General features: G+C 38.9%; 2 protein-coding genes across 3 annotated transcripts in view; both read right to left on the bottom strand.

Moving 5' to 3' along the window:
* Positions 1-949: 949 nt before the first annotated feature.
* On the bottom strand, positions 950-12,266 carry NOL11 (nucleolar protein 11). Of its 2 annotated transcripts, none has more exons than XM_052687995.1 (18): positions 12,085-12,266; positions 11,210-11,323; positions 10,279-10,335; positions 9,557-9,702; positions 9,215-9,272; positions 8,691-8,829; positions 8,131-8,328; positions 7,476-7,552; positions 6,675-6,798; positions 5,958-6,061; positions 5,705-5,782; positions 4,667-4,851; positions 4,262-4,387; positions 3,327-3,545; positions 2,853-2,931; positions 2,005-2,097; positions 1,653-1,760; positions 950-1,359 (listed from the first exon to the last, which is right to left on the bottom strand). In XM_052687995.1, the coding sequence occupies exons 1-18, from the start codon at positions 12,232-12,234 to the stop codon at positions 1,246-1,248; spliced, it is 2,169 nt and encodes a 722-aa protein (XP_052543955.1). In that variant the 5' UTR covers positions 12,235-12,266; the 3' UTR covers positions 950-1,245. The 2 variants fall into 2 exon arrangements, with proteins under 2 accessions (XP_052543955.1, XP_052543956.1); XM_052687996.1 differs by lacking the exon at positions 12,085-12,266 and adding an exon at positions 11,776-12,071.
* A 1,773-nt stretch (positions 12,267-14,039) lies between these two features.
* PITPNC1 (phosphatidylinositol transfer protein cytoplasmic 1) overlaps positions 14,040-20,983 on the bottom strand; it is a 71,838-nt gene continuing 64,894 nt past the window's right edge. Inside the window, exon 9 of the mRNA XM_052687806.1 lies at positions 14,040-18,435. Within this exon, the coding sequence (XP_052543766.1) occupies positions 18,176-18,435 (260 nt within the window). The 3' untranslated portion in view covers positions 14,040-18,175. The remainder of the gene's footprint in view (positions 18,436-20,983) is intronic.

Raw genomic sequence — 20,983 nt, 5'->3', positions numbered from 1 at the left:
GAAGGCACGGCCTTAACCAACTCAGCAAATCCTCTTGTTTAAATTACTGAGCTGCTTTTGTTCATTCTTTTTCCTCCAAATCACTTCGTAAAAGGTGCTGAATTTAAGTATTCTATTCTAGTCAATTACACGTGCATTTATCAGACACCAAGTTGTTGCTATGTAAGGTAAAGACTAGAGCTGAGCTGCAGACTAAAGTCAGTGTGAGGAAGCAAGGGCTTATGACTTTTGCTGATTAATTCAAATTATCAACTACCATTTTATTTATTACAATGAAAAATATGAAGCATATAAGTATGCTGATACATTAATATTCACTTAATATTATTTTAAAAGGTCATTAAGATTTTATCTGTTATTCTGAACAGTTATTGATGTACTCTTTTTCTCTGGAGGCTTCTGCTTGTTACATTCATTTTATATTAAATCTTAAGAAATCTAGCATTAAGCTTACGTGCCATATCTCTCTTGCATCTCTGATCAGCTTTCATTCAGAGAGACCTTTAGTCCAACAAGTAGCTTGTAACAGATCAGTTTCAAGTGTGTGCCTCACCAGAAGTACAATGCACAGTTGCTTATATCAGCAGTACCTTCAGCAAACCTTGCATTCAGAAAGCTTTTTGGAATGCTAGAATCCAAGCTGTACAGAACAAGCAGAATGAATGAGGTTAACTGGAGATGTTCACTCTGAAAAAGTACTTAGAAGAAATGGACAAGAATGTAGGTAAAAATGTTCTTAGTTTGGTGCTAAGTGTTCTTGTTCAGAAAATAATAAATATGAATGTGTGTGTATATATAGAGAATAATATCAACTTAAAAATAGAGAACAAGAGAAACAAACTCAGAGTATCTATAGATCCTAACCAGAGCAAAGATTAGAGAGCTCTGAAGAATCTGAGAACTCAACTGCCTGTAAGTGAAAAAGAAGCAAATGGAATAGAAGTGACAATTGATTTGATGAAACATTTCTTGAAACCTTTTTACAAATATCCTATCACTTCTCAGCCAAGAATCAGATACAATTTTAGGATATTCTTGTGACTGCATAACAAAATTACAATGAAAATATATGAAAATCATCCAGTCAAAAAAGAGCTTTTAATACACAACCCCCCACGTAGCTACTGAGTAACCGCGTTCTCCCTGTGCACAAAACTCAACTTTTCACATCCCCAATATGGAGTGCTAATACATCCTTGTCATAAAAGGAATCAATAACAAGTTTGTTAATAATTCATTTCATATTCAAATAAGTTCCAGCACTTCAATAGAATATGCCTGAGAGTTTTCCTGGCATTTAATTCTTTGCAGTTCTTGCAAACTTCCTTCGATTTTGTTAAGTTCAGAGTAGAATCGTACCTAAAAACAAAGACCACACATTTATGACAAAACAGATTTTAAATCTTGTTCTACACAATTCATACCATGTAGCCATTTGCTGTCTTACACAGTTTAATACATTCAAACAAAACCAATGCAGCACCTTTAGGGATGAAAATGATGAAGACAAGCAAGCAGTATTTAGTGCTCAATATATTGTAATTGATACGCTGTCTATTTACACGCGTTGTTCTTCTCCAACCCTGCCCTGAGTAATCCTAATGGCCATGTTTTAACTCAACACTACAATGAAATCATTATGCAAAACTTACTTGGGCTCTCACAAACTTATGCATGCTTGAAAGCAATCTTTTTGCTTCTGGTAGCATCACCATAACTGTGAAGTGAGCATCAAGTAATAGGCACATCCAATCCATAATCTGAACAAAAAACAAAACAGAAGTGACATGGGTTTTACTTCAAAAACACTGTGAAATACTAAGTCCTGATAAAAAAGACATGGCTTCATAGTTTAATGCAGGATATTTATTTTCAGATAGAAAAGAAAGCATCATGCTACTCAATAAGGTCCACTAATAAGCAATACCTTACAGAATTAACAAAAGCCTCAGTTGGTTTTAGAGAAACTGAAGGAGGCCCAACTTTTTAGAACTAGTTGCTTACCTGACTTATAGTTGGAGGGAGTACTCCAGGAAGAGTTGTGTTGATTTTTTCACTGCATTTCACATACAGGTAGTGCAAATACCTGAGAAACAGCTGAGAGAAGAAAAGACTGAATGTTTTGTAAGAAGAAACATTTAAGGCCTAGGAGTTCTGCCCTGCACAAGGTAATAACACACAGTGATAATCTTCCTTTTTTTTTTTCTTTAATTAAGAAACTCGAGCATTAAAAATAAGTGTCATGGCTCTCCTCCATCATCTATAGCTGTGAATTTGAAAATTCAGGAATACTCAGTGTGAAGTGACACTCTGTGGTAGGCACCGTTCCAGTGTTCGTGCCAGGTGCACTTTCAGCACAAGTCCTACATTTATTTTTTTTTGTCTCCAGAATAAGACTTGAGGAGATCAGTCAGTGTTGATTAATATAAGTGCAGTTCTGATGTGTGGTGTTTACTGTCGGGTTTTTTTTTTTTTTAATCTGTTCTGGTTTTAATTGCATTTTCTAAATCTGTTTCCACCACATCTGACTAAGTTAGTATCTCAGTAGCTTAAAAGCATTTAAAAATCAGGAGTAGGTACTACACCACTGAAATATTTTTCATGCAGATCTGGTCATAATCAAGTTTTCTTTCTTACATTTACTTAAAACAAGCAGACTATAAGAAATAGTATGTGTTCATTTGGGATATATGGAATACTTTACAGCATTAGATCTTATTACTCATGTTATTTTCATATACTAGTGGCAAGTTGCTGATACAGAACAAACACAGGCACACACCAACACCTTTTTCTTTTCTTTCCCCCAAATAATGAGGGCATTTCAGCTTTCTTTGCTTCAAAATACTTACAACAGCTTGCTGAGCTGGAAGGTCTTTCAGATGGGGCAAAAGAAACGTTTCACTGTAAGCTGAATGAAGAACAGCATTTCTGTGCAATGCTATTGAGGAAATGTTACTGCAGGAAAAATAGGGGTTACTACAAACTAAAACCAACCTTAATTAAAATATTTCTGTAGGTTGAGAGGTCTTTTTGAATCTGCTATTTCTATTATGAAATATATACAGCAACTGAAACACAATAGTCAGCTTGAACACAGTTCCATCTACTGCAAGAAAGGAACAGTCTAACATTTCAATAGACAAACATTAAAAGCATTGAGACTAAATTGCTTTGAACAAAGTTCCAGTCTGCACTTCCATAAATTTAAATTGGTACAGAGCAATTTTCAGCAATAGCAAAAGATCATTTTCAACAATGCTAAACAGACATTCAAATCATAAATACCACACTGACTGTCCTTCATTTAAACGCACAGAGGATACAATAATGCTGCCTTATGAGGTCCAACAGGGCAGAATTCAACACTGTCCATCGTATGGGTTTCCTTCATGCCTTTGACATCACAACCATCTTCTTCCAGTTCAGTGCTGAAACCATTTTCTACAACTTCAGTCTTAACTTTACTGTTTGGTTCAATATCAATGTAAGAGATTACAGATTCTAGATCCACGTCTGTTCCTTCCAGATAATCATCACTAATGCTATAGAAGAAAAATTCCACACACATTTAGTGTTTTTAGTGTTAGCTTAAAAACAAACAAACAAACAAACAAAGCCCAACAATGTCATCAACCCCACAACAACACACACTGACTATTTGAAGCTTACGAGTATGAAAATACACAGCAAAATGAGAGTTTCAAAATGGATCAAGGCCACAAGAAAACAGCTAGCCTTTACCATTAGCTTGAGCAACATGTTTTTGCTCAAGTATTCCAACAATGCAAATTGCTGAACTGCTGGATGTTGCCATAGGCTTCTTTAAAGGTTATACACATACTGTTCAAGACTGTCATTGTATTCTGACATTGCTGGGACTACCTCAACCTATAAGACAGCTACGGTTTTCCTACTGCTCAGTAATAAATATTTGCTATTTTTAAGGCAGAAGATGAACACATCTGTTCAACAGTAAATGGCCAGCATGTAGAAGGATGTGCCATTTAAGCCAGCAAGTTTACCAAAAACCATTTTCCTTTAATTACTGTTTATACAAGTTTTAGAACACGTGCATGCAACGGGCATTTGTAAAAAGCACGTCAGTCTGCAGGACTGCAACACACGCTGTACTCAGAATTTACAGTTTTATGCACTTAATTACTCATCTAAAAACTTGCTTTAAGGAAAAGTCCTGGTTTGGTGAAGAATAAATAAGTAATTAAACAAAAATAATGTAAAAAGACTGATTCCAACTTACCTTAAAAATACTTTCAAGCAAGCGTAAGTAATTTCTTCAGGAATATCTGGAAACCGTTGTAAGCAGATTTGTAAGAGATGTACATCTTTTTTCTCTAAAGCAACAGCCATTAAGTCTGGACACAAACTGTTAGAATATGAAAAGAATAGGCTGCAGAGTTCACACTCACTGAAAGCTCCAGTTACAAAGAATGCAGAAGGATTAATCTTGTTTTACACAAAAATCCACCTGAGAATTGTCAGCTTCATCAGAAAACAAGCAATAGACTTCAAAGGAAACCAAATACAAGCACCTGATAAATCAAGGAGTTTTTTTTTTTTTAATGAAGAACTGAATTTCTACTTTTCAGAAACTTTGGCTTACAATTTTAAACAAAAAAAGAAAAAAAAAATCCAGAATTATCACCTGTAAGATAACTCTCGTTTCTGGATCATCTGTACCAGGAAGTTTCGAGGGTAGAACATTGGATCTGTTTTACACCTGTTCATTAGAGCACTTATTACACATCCAATGGTGGCCTGAAAATCTGGTCTCTGTGCTTTTGACAACAGTTGTCTCAATTCACCTTCAACAGCAGTTGTGGAAGCATCCTGAAAACGAAATACCACGCAGTTCAGATGTACAAGGCATAGATTTGAGGACTGCTCACAGAGGAAGGCAGTAGATCAAAGTATCACAACACTTGCAACAAGATTTCAAAAGGAACCGTATCAGAATACAGATACAGTTACCATATCTTTTGTATCACCATTATGTTTATTTTCAAGGTCGGGTTGGATGCAACACCAAGCAATCAAGTGGGGAGTGCCTCTGCCCAGGGCAGGAGGTCGCAATGAGGCGCTCTTTTGAGGTCCTGTCCAACACAACCCATCCCATGGTATCCTGGGACTCGCTTCAGTGCTGACTCACCAAACGATATATTGAACCAAGTGACCCGATGGGGAGCCAAGTACATTCTCTGACTTGTTTTGGAAATAAGTTAAATGTTATCTTCTGAAAACAATAAAGATGCATAATTATGTGACAAATAATCTACAATTAGCAATTTACAGCACCTTTTTCCCAGCACTGTGACTTACTAGATCCAAAATACCGTCAAAGTGAAAAACACTACAAAAAACGTTAAAAGATTTAAAAAAATAATCAGGTGAAACATCTCACCTTATTTACTGCATGAAAATGCATTCGTGCAAGTTCTCAGAATTCAGACAGCTGTTATAAACCCCATATTGAACACTTATATTACATCTTCCTAAGACAAAACTTCATCGTGCCCAAACACTGCTTTTACACAGTAATAACAGAATCCTCCAACAAACCTGTTTAAGGCAGCTTCTTCAGCTTGATCTACATGAGGAAATGTGAGAAGATAACAGCTTAGGAGGTGCCTGGAATATTCTCAAATGTGACTGAAAATTCATTAAGGCCACTTGGTGTACTTACTTTTATACATAGTAAGAACTGCCCAATTGTGGAGGCATCTGGCTGCATGTTCTCAACGGCGCTCTTTTTTGATCTTAACTGTAATAAGGAAAAACAAGTTATTATTCAGCTCCAAAGAGGCAATTCAAGGATTTCAAGCAAGGTAAATAGGAACATCGTGTGTCATTTGCTACAAATTACATTTAAAAGTAGCAGCATTGGGAAGAGACAAACACAAAACATACAAGCTCACACATTCGTTGTGTTAACTTACTGTCATTTTGGATTCAGACTTTAGAGCTACAGACTGCTGTGACTGATAGGAAACCAGGAGCTCTTCATCTCCAAGAGTATTCCAGTTTACAAATGAAGAAAGATCTGCGAAGACAAAAATGAAGCTACATGAAGTTAACAATGCTACTTATTAAAAACTTCTGATGCTAATACGCATTTTCTGAAGTGTAATACATCTTTTGTAAAGAAACTTCCCTGTTTTCTCTTAGCAGTAAGTAATTTTGAGACGTTCTGCATGTTTTCCCTTTTTAGTCTCTGGTAGGAGGAGAAAAGTTATTCCACAACTTATTGCAAACATCATTTGCCATTTTCTCAGTACAGTGCTAAGCAGTACTTCTCACTTGTATTTTCTTTAACCTCAAGTTTACAATTCAGGCTTGGTACTGCTCCACTTAGTAATAAGTGCTTGGAAAACACAACATAAAAGACTGTGCTTTAATTGGTTCAATGTTTATACCAGCATCTCAGTGTTTTCAATAACTGCAGCATTTGAATGATGCCCCCGTAAGTTCAAACATTTGCATGCTTCAAATTCTCTGACGTTCTCACCAAGAACACTAAGATCTAACAGCTGAATACACCAACTTACTTCGAGCAGTTTAGGCTTAACTGATTTCATACAACAATATTAAAACAATTTTTATGCAATTTCAGAAGTTTTCCTGCTAGCTATCATTGCAGTCAGAGAACTTCTTACCAGAGGTTTGACTGTCCTTCAGTTTTCCCACAGCAGCTGCCAAGGATGAAGTTTCACACTTGTATATAACTACTGTTAGCACTTTTCCATGAGTGAAGAAAAATTTTTCCCCATAACACCACAGCTACAAAATATTAAGCACATTGTTAATGAGGAGTGCATTTCTGCACATGCTAATCTTTAATTTCCAACTACAAAATTCAACTGGAAATCAGCAATCAGATGATTTTAGCAGTTATTTTTGGTAGCTTTTAACATATTAACAGACCTTCATTGACTGTTGATTCTGTCTATGGAAATGACTGCATTGTTGAATATTTTCCAAGGATGCCTTAAACTAAAGTGACTGCTTTGAGGCACCAGGTCCACTTGATTTTTTTAATTATTAGTTTTAAAATTCCTTCCTGTACAATTTTATGACAAAAATGAGTCCGCTGTTCTACTTAACTAGTGTATTTATTAATTAGGTTCCAGTTCACTTACTATTGACAGCTGAATGTTCTGAACCACGGTCACTTGCAAGCTTTCAGAATGTAATAAATACCAACTGAAGATTTCATTCTCACCAAACAAGGCTAACAAAAACCAGAAGTACAGAATTACTACGGATTTTGCTAAACCATGCTCCTGTTTAGAGATCATGACAAAAACAGGTCATCAGTTGGCCAGTATTAGTTTTGTTTCAGAAGCTGGCATTTACTGCTCTTCCAGAACCATAACTGCAGTTTGCTGGTCTCCTTTCTATTGTGCCATATGCACTCAATGAAGGTTTATGAGCCACAAAGGAAAGACTGAACTCACTTGTCCACTGGTTCCCAGGGGCAGTTCCTTTGAAGCCTGTAATGTTTGAAATTTTGTATTCCATATTGTTAGGCATTCTAGGAAAAACAAAGAGAGAAATGTGACAAACCCAAAAGCAACAAAAGATGCTACATTTTCTTTTGTTACTTTCAGTTAGAAACACTTCAGGAAACACAAGTAACTGTTTCAAAATAACTCTGCTTAATAATGTACTCAGCATTACACAATGTGTCTGTTTGGTCTCTCAACAAACAAGTCCGAAAAGCAGCTCTCTGCCAAGAGCACTGAAGAAAAAGCTGCAATGAGAAGAACTGAAATCTCTGTAACTTTCAGTCATAAAATGCTGTTCAGTGGCTTAACTTTCAGTGATCCCACATCTCAGAAGCTCAGTCATGAAACAAGTATTCAACTTCTTTAAGATACCATTTTATTACAGTACATGAGGTTCATTTCCCTGCGTACCTCAGTTTTAAGAGCCAACCCTTTCATTTAATATGCAGTGTTTGTAATATTCACTAAAGAAGAAACAGCAGTGCTCTTTATTCATCTGCTCTGTTAATCAAAAACAATCAAGAACAAAAAGCAAGACACAAAACACCTGCTGCTTTAAGAATGTTGTAGAATTCAGACACCTTCGTCTGACTTTTCCAGTTACCTTTGGATTCTTCACCAGATGCTGCTAGACTTCCCAGTACTGCAACGTGGTCTTTATCAAGAATAACAAAAGAAGTTCCTTTTAGAGCACTTCCAGATATTGAAAGGTTTAGTAGTAGTGATTTGGATAGAGTTTGCTCTTCCTCTTCACTATTTTGCTGTAGAGGTATCAGAACTTTATATACAGAGTCACTGGAGTCTGTCAAAGCAAACAAATGATGTCTTTATGTCTGACATTAAGAAAAACTTCAACATGGCAAGATGAGCACTGAGAAAAGAAGTAAAATAGGATACTTAAAGGGCACATTACCATGCAAAGCAGAAAAATGAAAGCACAGATTTCAGGAGCTTTTTAAAGTACAAGTTATAATGTTGAAGATCAGTAAGGCTATTAAAATATCAGGAAAATTTAACTGTTCAGTCTGCCATTTGCTGTTATAGAACGTTCAACAGAGAAGAGCAAAAATATTAAACAGTAATTCACAAACATCAGTATTTTATGTCCTTCTATGTAACTTATGGTTTTAATATTAAAAAAAAACATTAGAAAATTTAACTCACATAAACACAGAAGTGTGATAATCTGCTTTTTTATATATGCTGTGAAACAAAGTGGATTAGACAATTCCTGTTGTTCAAGCTTGTATTTATGTAGACTCCTCATCTTAAGTTTCTGTATGTAGACAAAAAAATCCCCATCCTAAAACAAAGAGGAAAAAGATTGTCTTTAACTGACAGGAAGAAGGGCTAACAAGTTCAGATATTTCTACTGAACTGTTCTGAATGCTAACAAGACTAGGAATTTGTGTTTGATGCAACAAATAGATTTACAGGGAGGAACAACTGCATGAGGAGAGAAATGAAATCAATCGATTGTGTATTATATTTAATCTTAGCTGTTCTGAACTTTTAAGAGCCAAGCTATCCAGCCCTGAAAATAGCCCATGTAAGTACTGGCCACAGACAACACGCACACAGAATAATTATTTCACTAAACTCTCTTAGAATCCAGTTAAACAAGCGATGGATTCTAGAAGAAGGATTTAGATTTGCAGTTGTGAAAGCTAAATGTTTGTTAAACTCACTTTCTCTGTAACGAAAATTAAGACAGGTTGTTGACCTTCCAGTAATGCTTCACTCCACCTGAAAGCAGAAAGAGGTACAAACATTTTCTAAGTTCTGGGACTACATTTAAAAATCACATCATAATTATTCTGGCAGCCTCTTATATCTGTACTAAAAGTCTAAGGTTTTAAAAGTCAATGCATTAAAAAAAAATAAAAATCATCATCATCAACAAATCAACCCCAAGATCTTGACCTTGGGATGTTCACCTTAAGGTTTCCTCTCTCCTCCTCACAAGGAAGGGTGCAACAACGTGAGCTCCTCTGATCAAGGATCAGGATTCATAGCTTTGTATCACTTACTTGATGACTTCATCTGAGATGACGTTTTCAATTTCTTGTTGTGGAGCTTCCAGAAGAACATCTAAAGTTCGAACAGCCCCTCCTCTGAATAACACCAATGGCTCCGCATGGGGCAGCGAATGTATTCTGTACACCTCAGCTGAAAGCTAAGAATAAAAGGAAATTGTTTCAGTCCTATGTTTATCAGTGCATTACCTTGAAAGCCAAGTGTTTTGCATAACATTTTTGAAGAAGTTATCTTACTAAATGAGTAACACAAGGATGATGAACCTGCAAGATACCAAAAAAATGCTTATTTTTGGAAATGCTATTAGTAATGCAAATCACTACCCAACAGAAAGCCAGGAAAGCATCCTGATGAGCATGAAGTTCATAAATGACATCAGAAAAATTGAAGTAAAGGAGCTCAAACAACTGCTATACACCATTACACAAAGTGCTGTTTGTCGTGTCCCCCAGCAGAACAGAAAATAATTGTCCTTCACCACGACTCACAATCACAAAAGTCCCTTCAAATGTTGGACAGCCATCACTTTATGTGTGGTGCTTTGATGATTAAGCCTATCAACTGAAGTGGATTCCTTGCAATGCTCCGTAACATCACAAACCACAAATCAAGACACCTATCAGCTAAATTGTAATGCTATCAGTATTATAAAAGTCAGCATCTCTTCAACCCCGAGATTCGAAGCGTTAAAAGTGAACATACGTAAGAGACTTACTGTTGCTTTAAATACTTTGTCCAAGTTAACATCTTTATCCTTCCATATTCGTAAAACCTTAAAGAGAAACATCATTTTTTAAGCAGCAAACCAGCAGCACATCGACTTCTTATCATATAAAATAACAGCAATTGCACCTTACTGAAAAAGGAGGAAAACATGCAGCTAAGTATTTAAGCAGCCTTACTGAAAACAGACTTAGGAAGTTTGCATGGGAAGAAGCTGAAACAGAAACCACAAGAATACAAATACAGCTTAACATTTTGATCTTGAAAGAAGTGATAGGTAAGAATGTGGCTAACAAAAAAGAGACAGCAGAACTCTAAATTCAAGTTGATCAAAGCAATGGAGGCAGATTAAGGTACAGATGGTCTGATCTGGAAGGGAACATTTCAAGGTCAAAAAGAGTATTTCATTAACAATAAAAAAGCCAAGTGATCAGTAAGTGCTGAGCAAGCATTGCCAAAAGTACACAACCAGGAAACGTTTAACCATAAGACAAGAGTAGATAGACAAGGATGCAGTCCTGAACCACTTCAACATAACAATCATGCAGTTCTAAATTTCTACCAGTCTGCAACAAGAAAAGCTTACTCTTAGTAAATGTGTGCATGAGGCATCCTTCACTGAGAATGCTTCAGTTTTTAAAAGGCCACTGTGTAACTGATGCTCAGCACAGATGGTTTTCACGTCACTAACAAACGGACTGTGCAGCCTTGGAACTGCACAGCCCTATCCAGAATAAGAGCAGAGATGACCTGAGATACAACAGCATTAAAGCACCATTACCAGCTTTGAAAGCTTGTCATGAAGTGTTGAGAGCTCCAGACATTCCCATTAGCTAAGAATCGAGCACTCCCCATCTCTTCCCTGCCTATATTCACCCAGATGACTCGTGACATCATTTTCCCTCTTAAGAAAAGAATCTCACCTTGTTATCGTGAACCGCTATATATTCGTGAGTCTCAAAGTTGCATACAACTGGACACGTGATAATCTGCCCATGTTTAACTGACCAACAGCCCAGTGGCTTCTGATCTGAGACCTAGAAAAATCAGGACAAAGTCATGTAATTAATATGCAACAGTACACGCTGGGGATTGCTCTCATGACCGAATGAGAACATAAAAATAAGGAAAGTTCCACCCTAACAGGACTCATAACTTAGCATTCTTAACTGCAATACCAGCATTTCAGAGTACAGTGGAGCTCTGCGTAATTAAGAGCTTTTTTTTTTCTCTCCACATGGAGAAATGGCCCATGACAGGAGATTACACCACGGCTTCATTGAGACACAACCTCCAGCCCCGTGACCAAACACATAGAGACAGGCGTTTTCAGAAAGTTTCATTTAATGGTCACTGCAACAGATGCATATGTTAAAAGAAGCAACTACAACCTACAGGTCAAGTATTGCGAGCACACTTAAATCTTTGTTCTCCACCCAACAGGAAGGCAGCTGACACCAAACTGACAATTGGGCTCAACTGCCGTCACCTGAGCGACACGGAGAGGTGACAACCCCTGGGCTGTGAATACTGCGTGCCACGGGAACGGAGAGGAAAAGAAACAGCACGGGAACCACTGGGGGGATCGCCTAAGGCCGCTGCCACGGGTGCAGCGAAGGAAGCACAGGTGAGTGTGGAGGGACAGCGGCCGCTCCCCAGCAGCGCGTCTCGAAGCGGGGCCGCTGCCCGAGGCCGCTCCCACCACGTTCCGCCCGGGGCATCCCTGGAGCTTCCCCGCGAGGCGCTGCGCGGGTACTCCGACACGGGCCGGCCCGAGCGGCCAGGGCTGGGCCCTTACCTTAAAAAGCGTGGCCGTCCTGCCGCGGTCGGTAAGCAGGACGTGGTCGGGATCAGCACCCGGCTCCAGCGCCAGAAGGCCGCTACCGAGGCCGACGCCGCCGGTGGGCCCCAAACCGCATAGCGTGAAGGCCTCGCACAGGGCCGCCATCTTAGCGAGCGCTCAGTTCTCGCGAGACCAGCAGCGGCGTCACACCGCGCCTGCGCGCTACGCAGGCTGGGCGAGGCGGCAGCGCCCCCATGCGAGACGGCGGCGGAAATGGACGAGGCCGCTCGGGAAGTTCCGCTCCGGTGCGAGGAGAGCAGAGCTGTGCCGGCGTGCAGCGTGTATAGAAACAACACTGCGGGTTTTAAGTATTACAAAAAAACGAAGAGCTGATAATTTTTCACTGTCCCATTTCAAAGTGGGCATTAAGAACATTTAGGATTTTATTTATTCAGCTGTTTCCAATGTATTTCATGTGTGATATTAATCCCAAACATTCCAGTGTGATGTGTGAGGGCTTCATGGTGCTGGAGAGATGTGCACAGGTGTTCAACAAAAGGCTTCAGTGGTTTTGCATCTACACAGCGAAGTGCTGCTGCTTTAATTAAAGGTACTTCAGCCTTAGGAAATGTCACATTATAGAAGAGGTTTGTAATGAATGCGTTCCTTCTGCAGGAGTGCAAACTGACACAACCTGAGCAAAGATCAGCTCCAGGTTTGGGCTGATCCATGATGTATGTGTGCATTAGTCTTTTTTTTGTTTGTGTGCAAATTCTGAAAGCCCCAGCAACACAAATCCAACATGTAAAACCCGACCAAAAAAAGGCAAGACAACCAACGCCTACTGCAGGCCCCAGCTGCTGCGTGCTGTCAGAGGCCACGTGCTGTGAGCACTTTTTGAGGCTGTGCTGCAGACAGACCTCTGCCAAGGAGTCCAGCTCTGCCTTCGTCCAGTAGAGAACGGTCACAAGCATGCTTGAGGGACAACAGCAGTCAGAACCAAAGCTGTGTGCAGGCACTGCCCCAGCCTGCTGTTACCAAAGCATTCAATGTCGGATTGTACCTGGATGTTTCCATCCCATCCCATCCACTGCTGCACCTGTGCATGACAGCCATGTTTCCATGCCAGGTGTTTCATTTATTCCCTCTGGCAGGACTTTATGGGTCATTACTGACGTCATTACTGCATTCCTGCGCCTGCATTTCTTCAGCTGGTCATGAAAGTCAGAGAACTGCTTCAGGCACTCCTCCAGCTTGGCTGGGACGCGGCACTCAGTGGATCCCCAGCTGCAGTGTGGGGCTGGTAGGAGCTCCCAGGATGCCAGCTCCTCGTGGCACCCTCTGCTGCATGCAGAGTTGACTCCCAAAGCAGCTGTGGCAACCTGACAGGTTGAAGGGTGCACTCTGTGATTTCTACCTTACATGCTTTTTACACAGATTTTCCTTATTTCCACATCTACACTATTGTGAAACATCTCTATATGAATAAGCACATAAGTCACTTCCTTTGGGGCAGAGAAAACTTGATGTGTATCAAGTAAGCCTTTAGTTGAAAACTTAAAGAATCATTTTACACATGAAATTTACGTCAACAAAGGAAATGGCTTGTAGGTAAGTGATGGAGGACTTCTTTCTTTTGAAAGCTTTCCTGTTTTCTTTCCCTGTATTCACCACAACATGGGGCTGCAAAACACACCAATGAGAATTAGAAATTCTAATTTCTAACTTCCAGTGACAGCTTATCAACCAAGTGGCCTTTTACAAATGAATGGGCTAAGATGAGGCTGACAGGGCATTCACCCTGCAGTGGAGGAGCAACAAAATCTAGGAGGTGTGGGAAAGTGGTTTCAATTTCCCTTACAATGCCAATTCGTTGTGCTATTTACTTTGAGGAACTGACTTGTAGAGCTGGTGGTAGAAATATCCATGTTCCTTGCTAGAGAACAATGTGTAAAAGACAACAGCCACACTTGTAAAGAATAGTTGTTGGCAGTTTATTTACAACAAAACACGAGGAAAAATACAATATTAAAAATAATAAATAACTTGGAAAAGTCAGAAACTAAGTGAAATGGATGAAAAATATACCAATCAAATTCTCCTGCTTAGCCTTGCATTATTTAACATGCAGAGCAATTCGAGACTTGGTCCTTCTGTGATGGTAGTAATGTATTGCCTAATGTAGCTATCATAGTTCTAAATAAAAGAAATGAATTACCAGACATTCAGAGTCACAGGGAATTACCACAGAAATGAAATAAAACAATGAAACTTCTTAAAGTGACACCATAAGACTACAGGAGATTGTAATTCAATGATCATGCTATTCATTTTTAAAGCAAAACATTGTTAGACTTACTTAGCAATTTTAACTTGCACATATAAAACCAAGTCCAAACAATGGAAACAGAAAAGCTCCTATCGATAAGATCATGAATCTCTCTTACTGTGCTCACTAACTCTTACAAAGCACAACTCGTTTGGCGTATTTCAAATGCTAGCACATTGTTCTGAAGTTACAGTGCAGCAAGCTTCAAAGCAGTTGAAACAAATTTAGCAGTCTTGTTACAAAATAAAAGTCAAGGAACAAACATTTCTGTTTCAAATTCTCTACAGCAGCAATTAATGCAAATTGGCTACTAGATGTGACAAAATCGCCTTCCAGAATAATCAAAAAAGCCAAAGAATAAGGTCAAATAGTTTCTTTCCACAGGATTTATCCAGTCATTTACAACTACATTCATCAGAAATCCCGTTCAGCTTGTTTCAGGAATGTGCTGCTCCTCACTGTCCTTACAGGTACCACCGTTTGAATTTATTAGACCACAATGAACTGTTATTTCAATTGCTCCCTATGAAATGTGAGCAAAGCTGGGAGAAGGCTTTAATAGAAACCCAAACAAACTAATCACATTATTTGCTCTGGAACTGTATTGTCCTTACTGAAAACTTCCTGTCCTAGCAGAGCTGTATCATGTAATTCTTTGCCCTGGCAGAGAATAGGAACACAGCTACTGTGCCTCGTCAGCTTTGCTGGGTGCCAACATCCTCTTACGATCATATTCACCAACCACGTGATTTATTGTTGCAAAAGAAGGGCTAACACCTGCAAAATTCCTTCTTTCTCCTCACATAAAAAGTTTGAAAATACAAGAGAAAGCACTGCGATAAAATCAGTAATGGAAAGAACCTCTGCCTCAAGATGTTACTGACATATTCTGACCTTCCTTTCCATTTAATTTTTTGTGATTTTGTGTTTGCTGGGAAAACATTATCCTATATAAAAATGTAAAACAACAACAACAACCACACACAGAACAAGAGATGATATTTAAAATTCTTCTGGGCAAACTGGTTAACTGCTGGCTGATGGGGAAAACAAAGCAGAACACAGCAGAGCTTACAAGCACAGGCAATGGAAAGCCCGGGATATTTCTTACCGAAAGCAATGAGACACTCTACATCTTTTTATTTGCCTTCATTAGTGAGCAAAAAGGAGGTAATGTGGATAATCATGAAGCTCGTTCTGGCCAGCAGAGAATTCAGGCTGTTTGGTCAATAAACCTCTGGATACTCCTCTGGAGCAGTGTTGTGTGGCACAGCTACGGCAGCAGCGCATGCAGGGGGAGGCGTTTTGTCCACAACACGATCAGCATTTTTCTCCTACAGTATTTGCCATGCAGCTAGTAAGCTGTGTCCTATCCAGGCATGTCAGTAATTATCATACTTCTCATCTCCAAATCCTACGTGATATGATAATCCACGTCTCCACATGGCATTAGGAACGAATCAGTCAAATACAAGATATGACTGCTTTGGTCTAATAATCTGCATCAGATACCAAAACTTGTATCGAAACAGTAACACATAAGCACCAGGAAGTGACGACCAGAGCTGGGCAATTTCTTCTTGGGCAAACAACGAGCTCTTTAAAAAATAAGACTATCAATAGGCAGAGGTGACCCAAACTATTTCGATATGTTAAATTTAGGAAATAAAAAATAATAATCAATGCTTTTCAAGAGTTTCCCTTCTCAGTCAATGTTTCAATCGTGCTACCAAATTAAAAAAAAAAAGAGATTAGACCAGTTATAGTCATTACTATTTCTCACAATTTTAAGATGAAATCATTTACTAACGAAGGAAAGTTTTGTTTGTAGCATCACAGCAACTATTTTCAAATGAAAAATTATTATCACCTGCTAGTTTACTGACTACACAGAATTACAACCTCTGGGAAACAACGTAAAACATGGACAGTAAGTGGGAAAATACATGAGGTCAGATCATAGCTAACCTACAAAGAGCTTCTAGATTTTGCTAGGTACAGGGTTTAAACTATCAAACAAATATACACTTGTTTTCAGTGCAGGTTGACAGCAGAATCACCTTCCCTGCTCTACAACTACTCTAGAAATACCACACATTCAACATAACTTCTATTGGATCTACAGCCATTGAGAAGTTCAGTGCATTGAAGCCAGTCAAATCATAGCATTGTGCAGAGAAGATGGCACAAACTTCCTGTGCAGGTAAAAGGCCATCCCCAAACTGATTGTTCAATGTTCAGTGACAGTTCAGCTCTGGAGGACTGTTTTGCATCCATGTACATCACCACCAGTGGTACAAAACACTACTGACTTTAATCATATGATTCAGGTAATAGCTATCATTCACTGGGAATAGAACACCAGCTTATTTAATGCCTACTACAGCTACCAATTGAGATAGATACGGACAACATTAATTAAATAGCAATTAGTCTGAAAGAGAACAAAGTACCCCAAAGGGGGGGCCAGAAGGAAGGTTTGTCACTGAGTTTTCTTTTTGATAAAAAATGAAGGAAGAGAACACTTCTGAAATTCATTTCTCTTCCCCCTACAATCTACACTTCCATGCTGGGAAGCATCCTTTCTGTATTTTAATTCCTGAGATTGAAGAGTGATTTCACGCGCAGACCAGGAGGAGCACTGCTGTTTCCTTAATGCCACCCTACGTGGGACTGAGAAGCCCCAAGATTCATTTGCTTTTTCAAGTGACTGATTTTATTCATCCCTTCCCTAAGAGACAGTGGTAAAGCCCAGAGCCAGCTTTCTGACAGCAGAGATTGTGCTGGTTAGGAAAGATGAGAGGCAGGAAAGAAAAAAGAGTCTCATATTTTCTCTCCTTTACATTCAAGGTCTTACAGGGTAACCAGCACTCTTCTTCCAGAGTGGGCAAGACAGAATTCATTGGTTTTCCTTCTCAACTGGCTCAACTTAGCTGCTTTTTTCCCCCAATCTTGTACACAGAACACCACTGACGAACACCAGTATGAACTTAAGTTTTATCACAAAAGGACAGGGGAGAGCTATTAAAATACATTATCTACAAGAAATAGGTGGTTTCTTTTACAAATTCTGTGCAAGATAGAAATACTTAAATGGCCTCAAAGTCAATATAATTAATTACAACTGGGGCTTCATACAGTGATATTTTAGGTTTGAAAAGTTTCATTTTTGTTAGCCAAGCCCCAAATCCTGAGTCATATTAAGCACAATATGATTCTGAGTGATTGTTATTGGTGTTCAAGTACAATGAGTTGCAGGTCGAAGGTTTATGAATACACACGACAAGCCTGAGAACAGGAAGGATTTTAAAATCAGTTAAAAAAAAAAAAGAAAAAGGGAGCTTTTTTCCTATTAACCCTGCATTCTGGTTGGCACAGATTTGCCTCAGAAGTCCTTGGCAGCTTTACTAAATACCTATTCCTAAATATAAATGCTATGACCTAGATGTGGATTTGTACATAGAGATACTGCTACAGAAAGACTTTCTTTTATAGAGTTCTCCTCAGACGACTTCATCGTATGTCAGTAAGATGGGCCATATGGCTTGGAACACTACTTTAGATACAGCAACTATGTTCTTTTGCATGCACTTCTCTGAAGATTATGAGGATCAAGTCTGAGGAAAGAAACAGTCTTTCCACAACAGTAAAATTATTTTAAGCAAAAATATCCAAACATCAACAACCAACCAACCACCACAATCTTCCTAGAAACTACAATACGTTACTCTTGCTGCGGTAGCCATGGCTTATCAGGAGGAATCATGCTGGGTTAATTTAATTTTTCTTTTTCTCTGGATCTGGAAGAGTGAGGGTTTCTGGTGCAGATTTTTTCCGAGGCCGGTCTTTGGGTACTGTTAGGAAGTCAGGAGCATCTGTAGAGAGAGGAGTTGACGGAGCACTAGATGGAGCACTGCGGGTTGAAGAAGGCATGGAAATGTTAGAGATAGATATTTCAGGTGGGAAAATGCCAATTTTCTTGTTGGTAGCTTCCTGAGTTGCTCGTTCAAACTCTCGGACTTCATCCATCGTCATGTCTTCAACAAGAAGGAAAAAAGATAAAGGGCATGTCAGAATCCTTTTGAACGATGATTTCACACCTCAGTTAAACCACCTCAATCCAAATTTTACATCAGAGAATGTCTGCTTATCAGCCATATCACTAAATGTCTTGCAGGAATTCCTTCCTATTTTAATGCATTGATTGGAGTACAATAAATGGACAGTGTAAAAGAAAAGATGCTGAGCACATTAAGCACGTATTAATGGGTCTGTCTGCATCTGGGTCTAAAGTGAACTAATAGAACTACCTCTTTAATTGCTGGAAAAATCAGGATATTTCACAGGCAATTAAAAATACGCTTAGATACAGAGTCAGCAGGTAGAATTCTTCAGAACTCTACCTTTTCTTTTTCTTTTCACCTAGATTTCTTTTTCTTTTCACCTAGATTATCAGCATGAGCTGATAAATGGGTTTGTTTCCTCACCATAATTATCAAGGGATGAAAAATTCTCTCTCCCCATGCACAGCTTCCATTGACTTCTAGTTACAGTGGCACACAAATAACTGAGGACGTCATGCTTTTCTACTGCAAATTCCTACAGAATTCTCTCTGACTTGATACAGTCACAACATGCTTTCCAACCATCCAATGCTCAATACCTTGGAAAATAGAGGCAAAATGAGATGAGAGGTCAAGGACGCTTTGTACAGAGAAGGTCCATGGGATGTTTTAAAAGGGGCGAAAGCCTTATTATCCAGGTGACAAATGTGTCACAGTGCTGTAAAAACCCACAAGAGGGCAGAGTGAACCCAGCATAAACATCCGATGATCCTGAAGGTCTTTTCCAACCTAAATTACTCTACGATTCTGTGATTTTATGTTTTCTAAACTGAGCTGTGCAAAAGTTTTTCTGATAAAATCCTAAACGAATGGCAAATAATTTGAGCAAAAACATCAGCAAGGCACTTTTGAAACCTGCTGCTTCACGCCTGTACCACCTGCGAGATGTCCACTGAGCCAAGTGAAATACATTTTAAGGTTTTCAAAGCACGTTTTGGTAAATCTGTGTTTGAAGGATTCACAGAATGAAATTCAGCATATTCAAATCCACCCAAACAGAACAGAGCAAAACCCAATATCTGATAAATACCAGCTGAAATAGCTGACTGCCACCAAAGAGGAAAAAAACAACACGTGAGAGGATGTCCACTAAAATCTCTTCCAAGTTCTCTCTGTGCAATTATTCTATTAATCCCAACAAATCGTTGGGAGATGCGATTAAAAAAACAGTCAGCTGATAATTCTGTTTATTTTTTTGAACACATGTCAGATAGTTCTGCTGCTCCATGGCCCCACTGGCACTGCGACAGCAGGGTCAGGTGATGTTCAGGGTAAGAAAGGAACTTTTGATCCAACCCATGTGGGACTTTGGTAGGATATGGATAACTACCACTTCATATTCAAATAACAAAAGTCATTTCTGCTTCCCCTCTCTCTTCTTTCTTCTCCACTGTTTTCAATTTTATGACTATATAAATCTCCTGGTATATGGCATTCTTTTCCAAGACTGCACTTTGGCTGTTCCATCCAGGTTTCCATAAACCATTTTACAGATTCTTTGCTTTCTGTGAAGTACAACAAAACAAACAAACCCAGAAATATAAATAATGGCTTTTCAATCAACTTAAGATTCTGGCACCTTTGGATGTCTGAGACATGGGACTGCAATAGTGCTTCCCATATGTATGACAAAATCCTACCTCTTCAGTACATTGAAACTTTTTAATCTTACCCAGCAGCAGGCATCTGTAGCCTTAGCTGTAAATGTTACACAGAAGAAGCTTTATGTTGTATAACAGCATGTGAAACACAAAACACACAAGCTGCCAGCTGCCTTCTCACTTGGATGCAGACTACACTTCAAGGACCCTTTCAGCCCGCAGAGCTGTGCCACTTATCAGGGGTGAGGACTAAGCAGTTTTCAAATCGGAGATAAGTGGTGGAAATAAACAGATGGTCTCAGAGGAACTGCACCTACTTGTCTTTGAGACAGATTTGAACCTGGTCTGCTGACTTCACTGCATTTTGTTCTGTAACAGAGTGCAGTCTTTCTGAACCCAAACCGTTTGAAAATACTCTGACATCGAAGGAAGACCATGCATTTATCTCAGTTCTTTTTGATTGAGGAGTTCTCTACAAAATAAAATAAAGCTGATCTTGAAAGAATCAGACTGAAACAGGACAGGAAGACTTATCAGTTTACTGTCCATTTAAGTGAAGACTGACGGAAGTCTTAATACAAAATATTCTCCAAGACTGCCAATTTTAAATTCAGATATGAAATACTCTTTGTCCCTTCAGCTAAATTTCACTTTTCAGCTCACACTCACTTTAAAATCACCTCTGTTCTGATTTATACTCAAGCAAAACAAGTACTTACCCTGAGCTAAAAAGGTTCAGACTGTGGGAAATGCACCTGCTGTCTCTTTTTTCTTTAATGACTAATTCTGTCCTGACCTCCATGGTAATTTGGCTGCATGGGAACTCAGAATGGCAGATTTCCTTCAACCCAAATGCTGCA

Source organism: Tympanuchus pallidicinctus, unplaced genomic scaffold (assembly GCF_026119805.1).
Source record: "Tympanuchus pallidicinctus isolate F22 unplaced genomic scaffold, pur_lepc_1.0 scaffold23, whole genome shotgun sequence".
NCBI lineage: Eukaryota > Metazoa > Chordata > Aves > Galliformes > Phasianidae > Tympanuchus > Tympanuchus pallidicinctus.
Note: the sequence above shows the minus strand (reverse complement) of the source record. Positions and strands in the feature narration are given on the sequence as shown.

Bases quoted from the DNA above. Each gene is read 5' to 3' on its own strand.
- NOL11 (XM_052687995.1), bottom strand. From the start codon at position 12,234: ATGGCGGCCCTGTGCGAGGCCTTCACGCTATGCGGTTTGGGGCCCACC. The intron at 9,273-9,556 runs GTAAGTGATACA...TTCTGCTTTCAG, and splicing joins ATCTCAGATGAAGTCATCAA to GTGGAGTGAAGCATTACTGG. The intron at 1,761-2,004 runs GTAAGCAACTAG...TTTTTTGTTCAG, and splicing joins TCCCTCCAACTATAAGTCAG to ATTATGGATTGGATGTGCCT.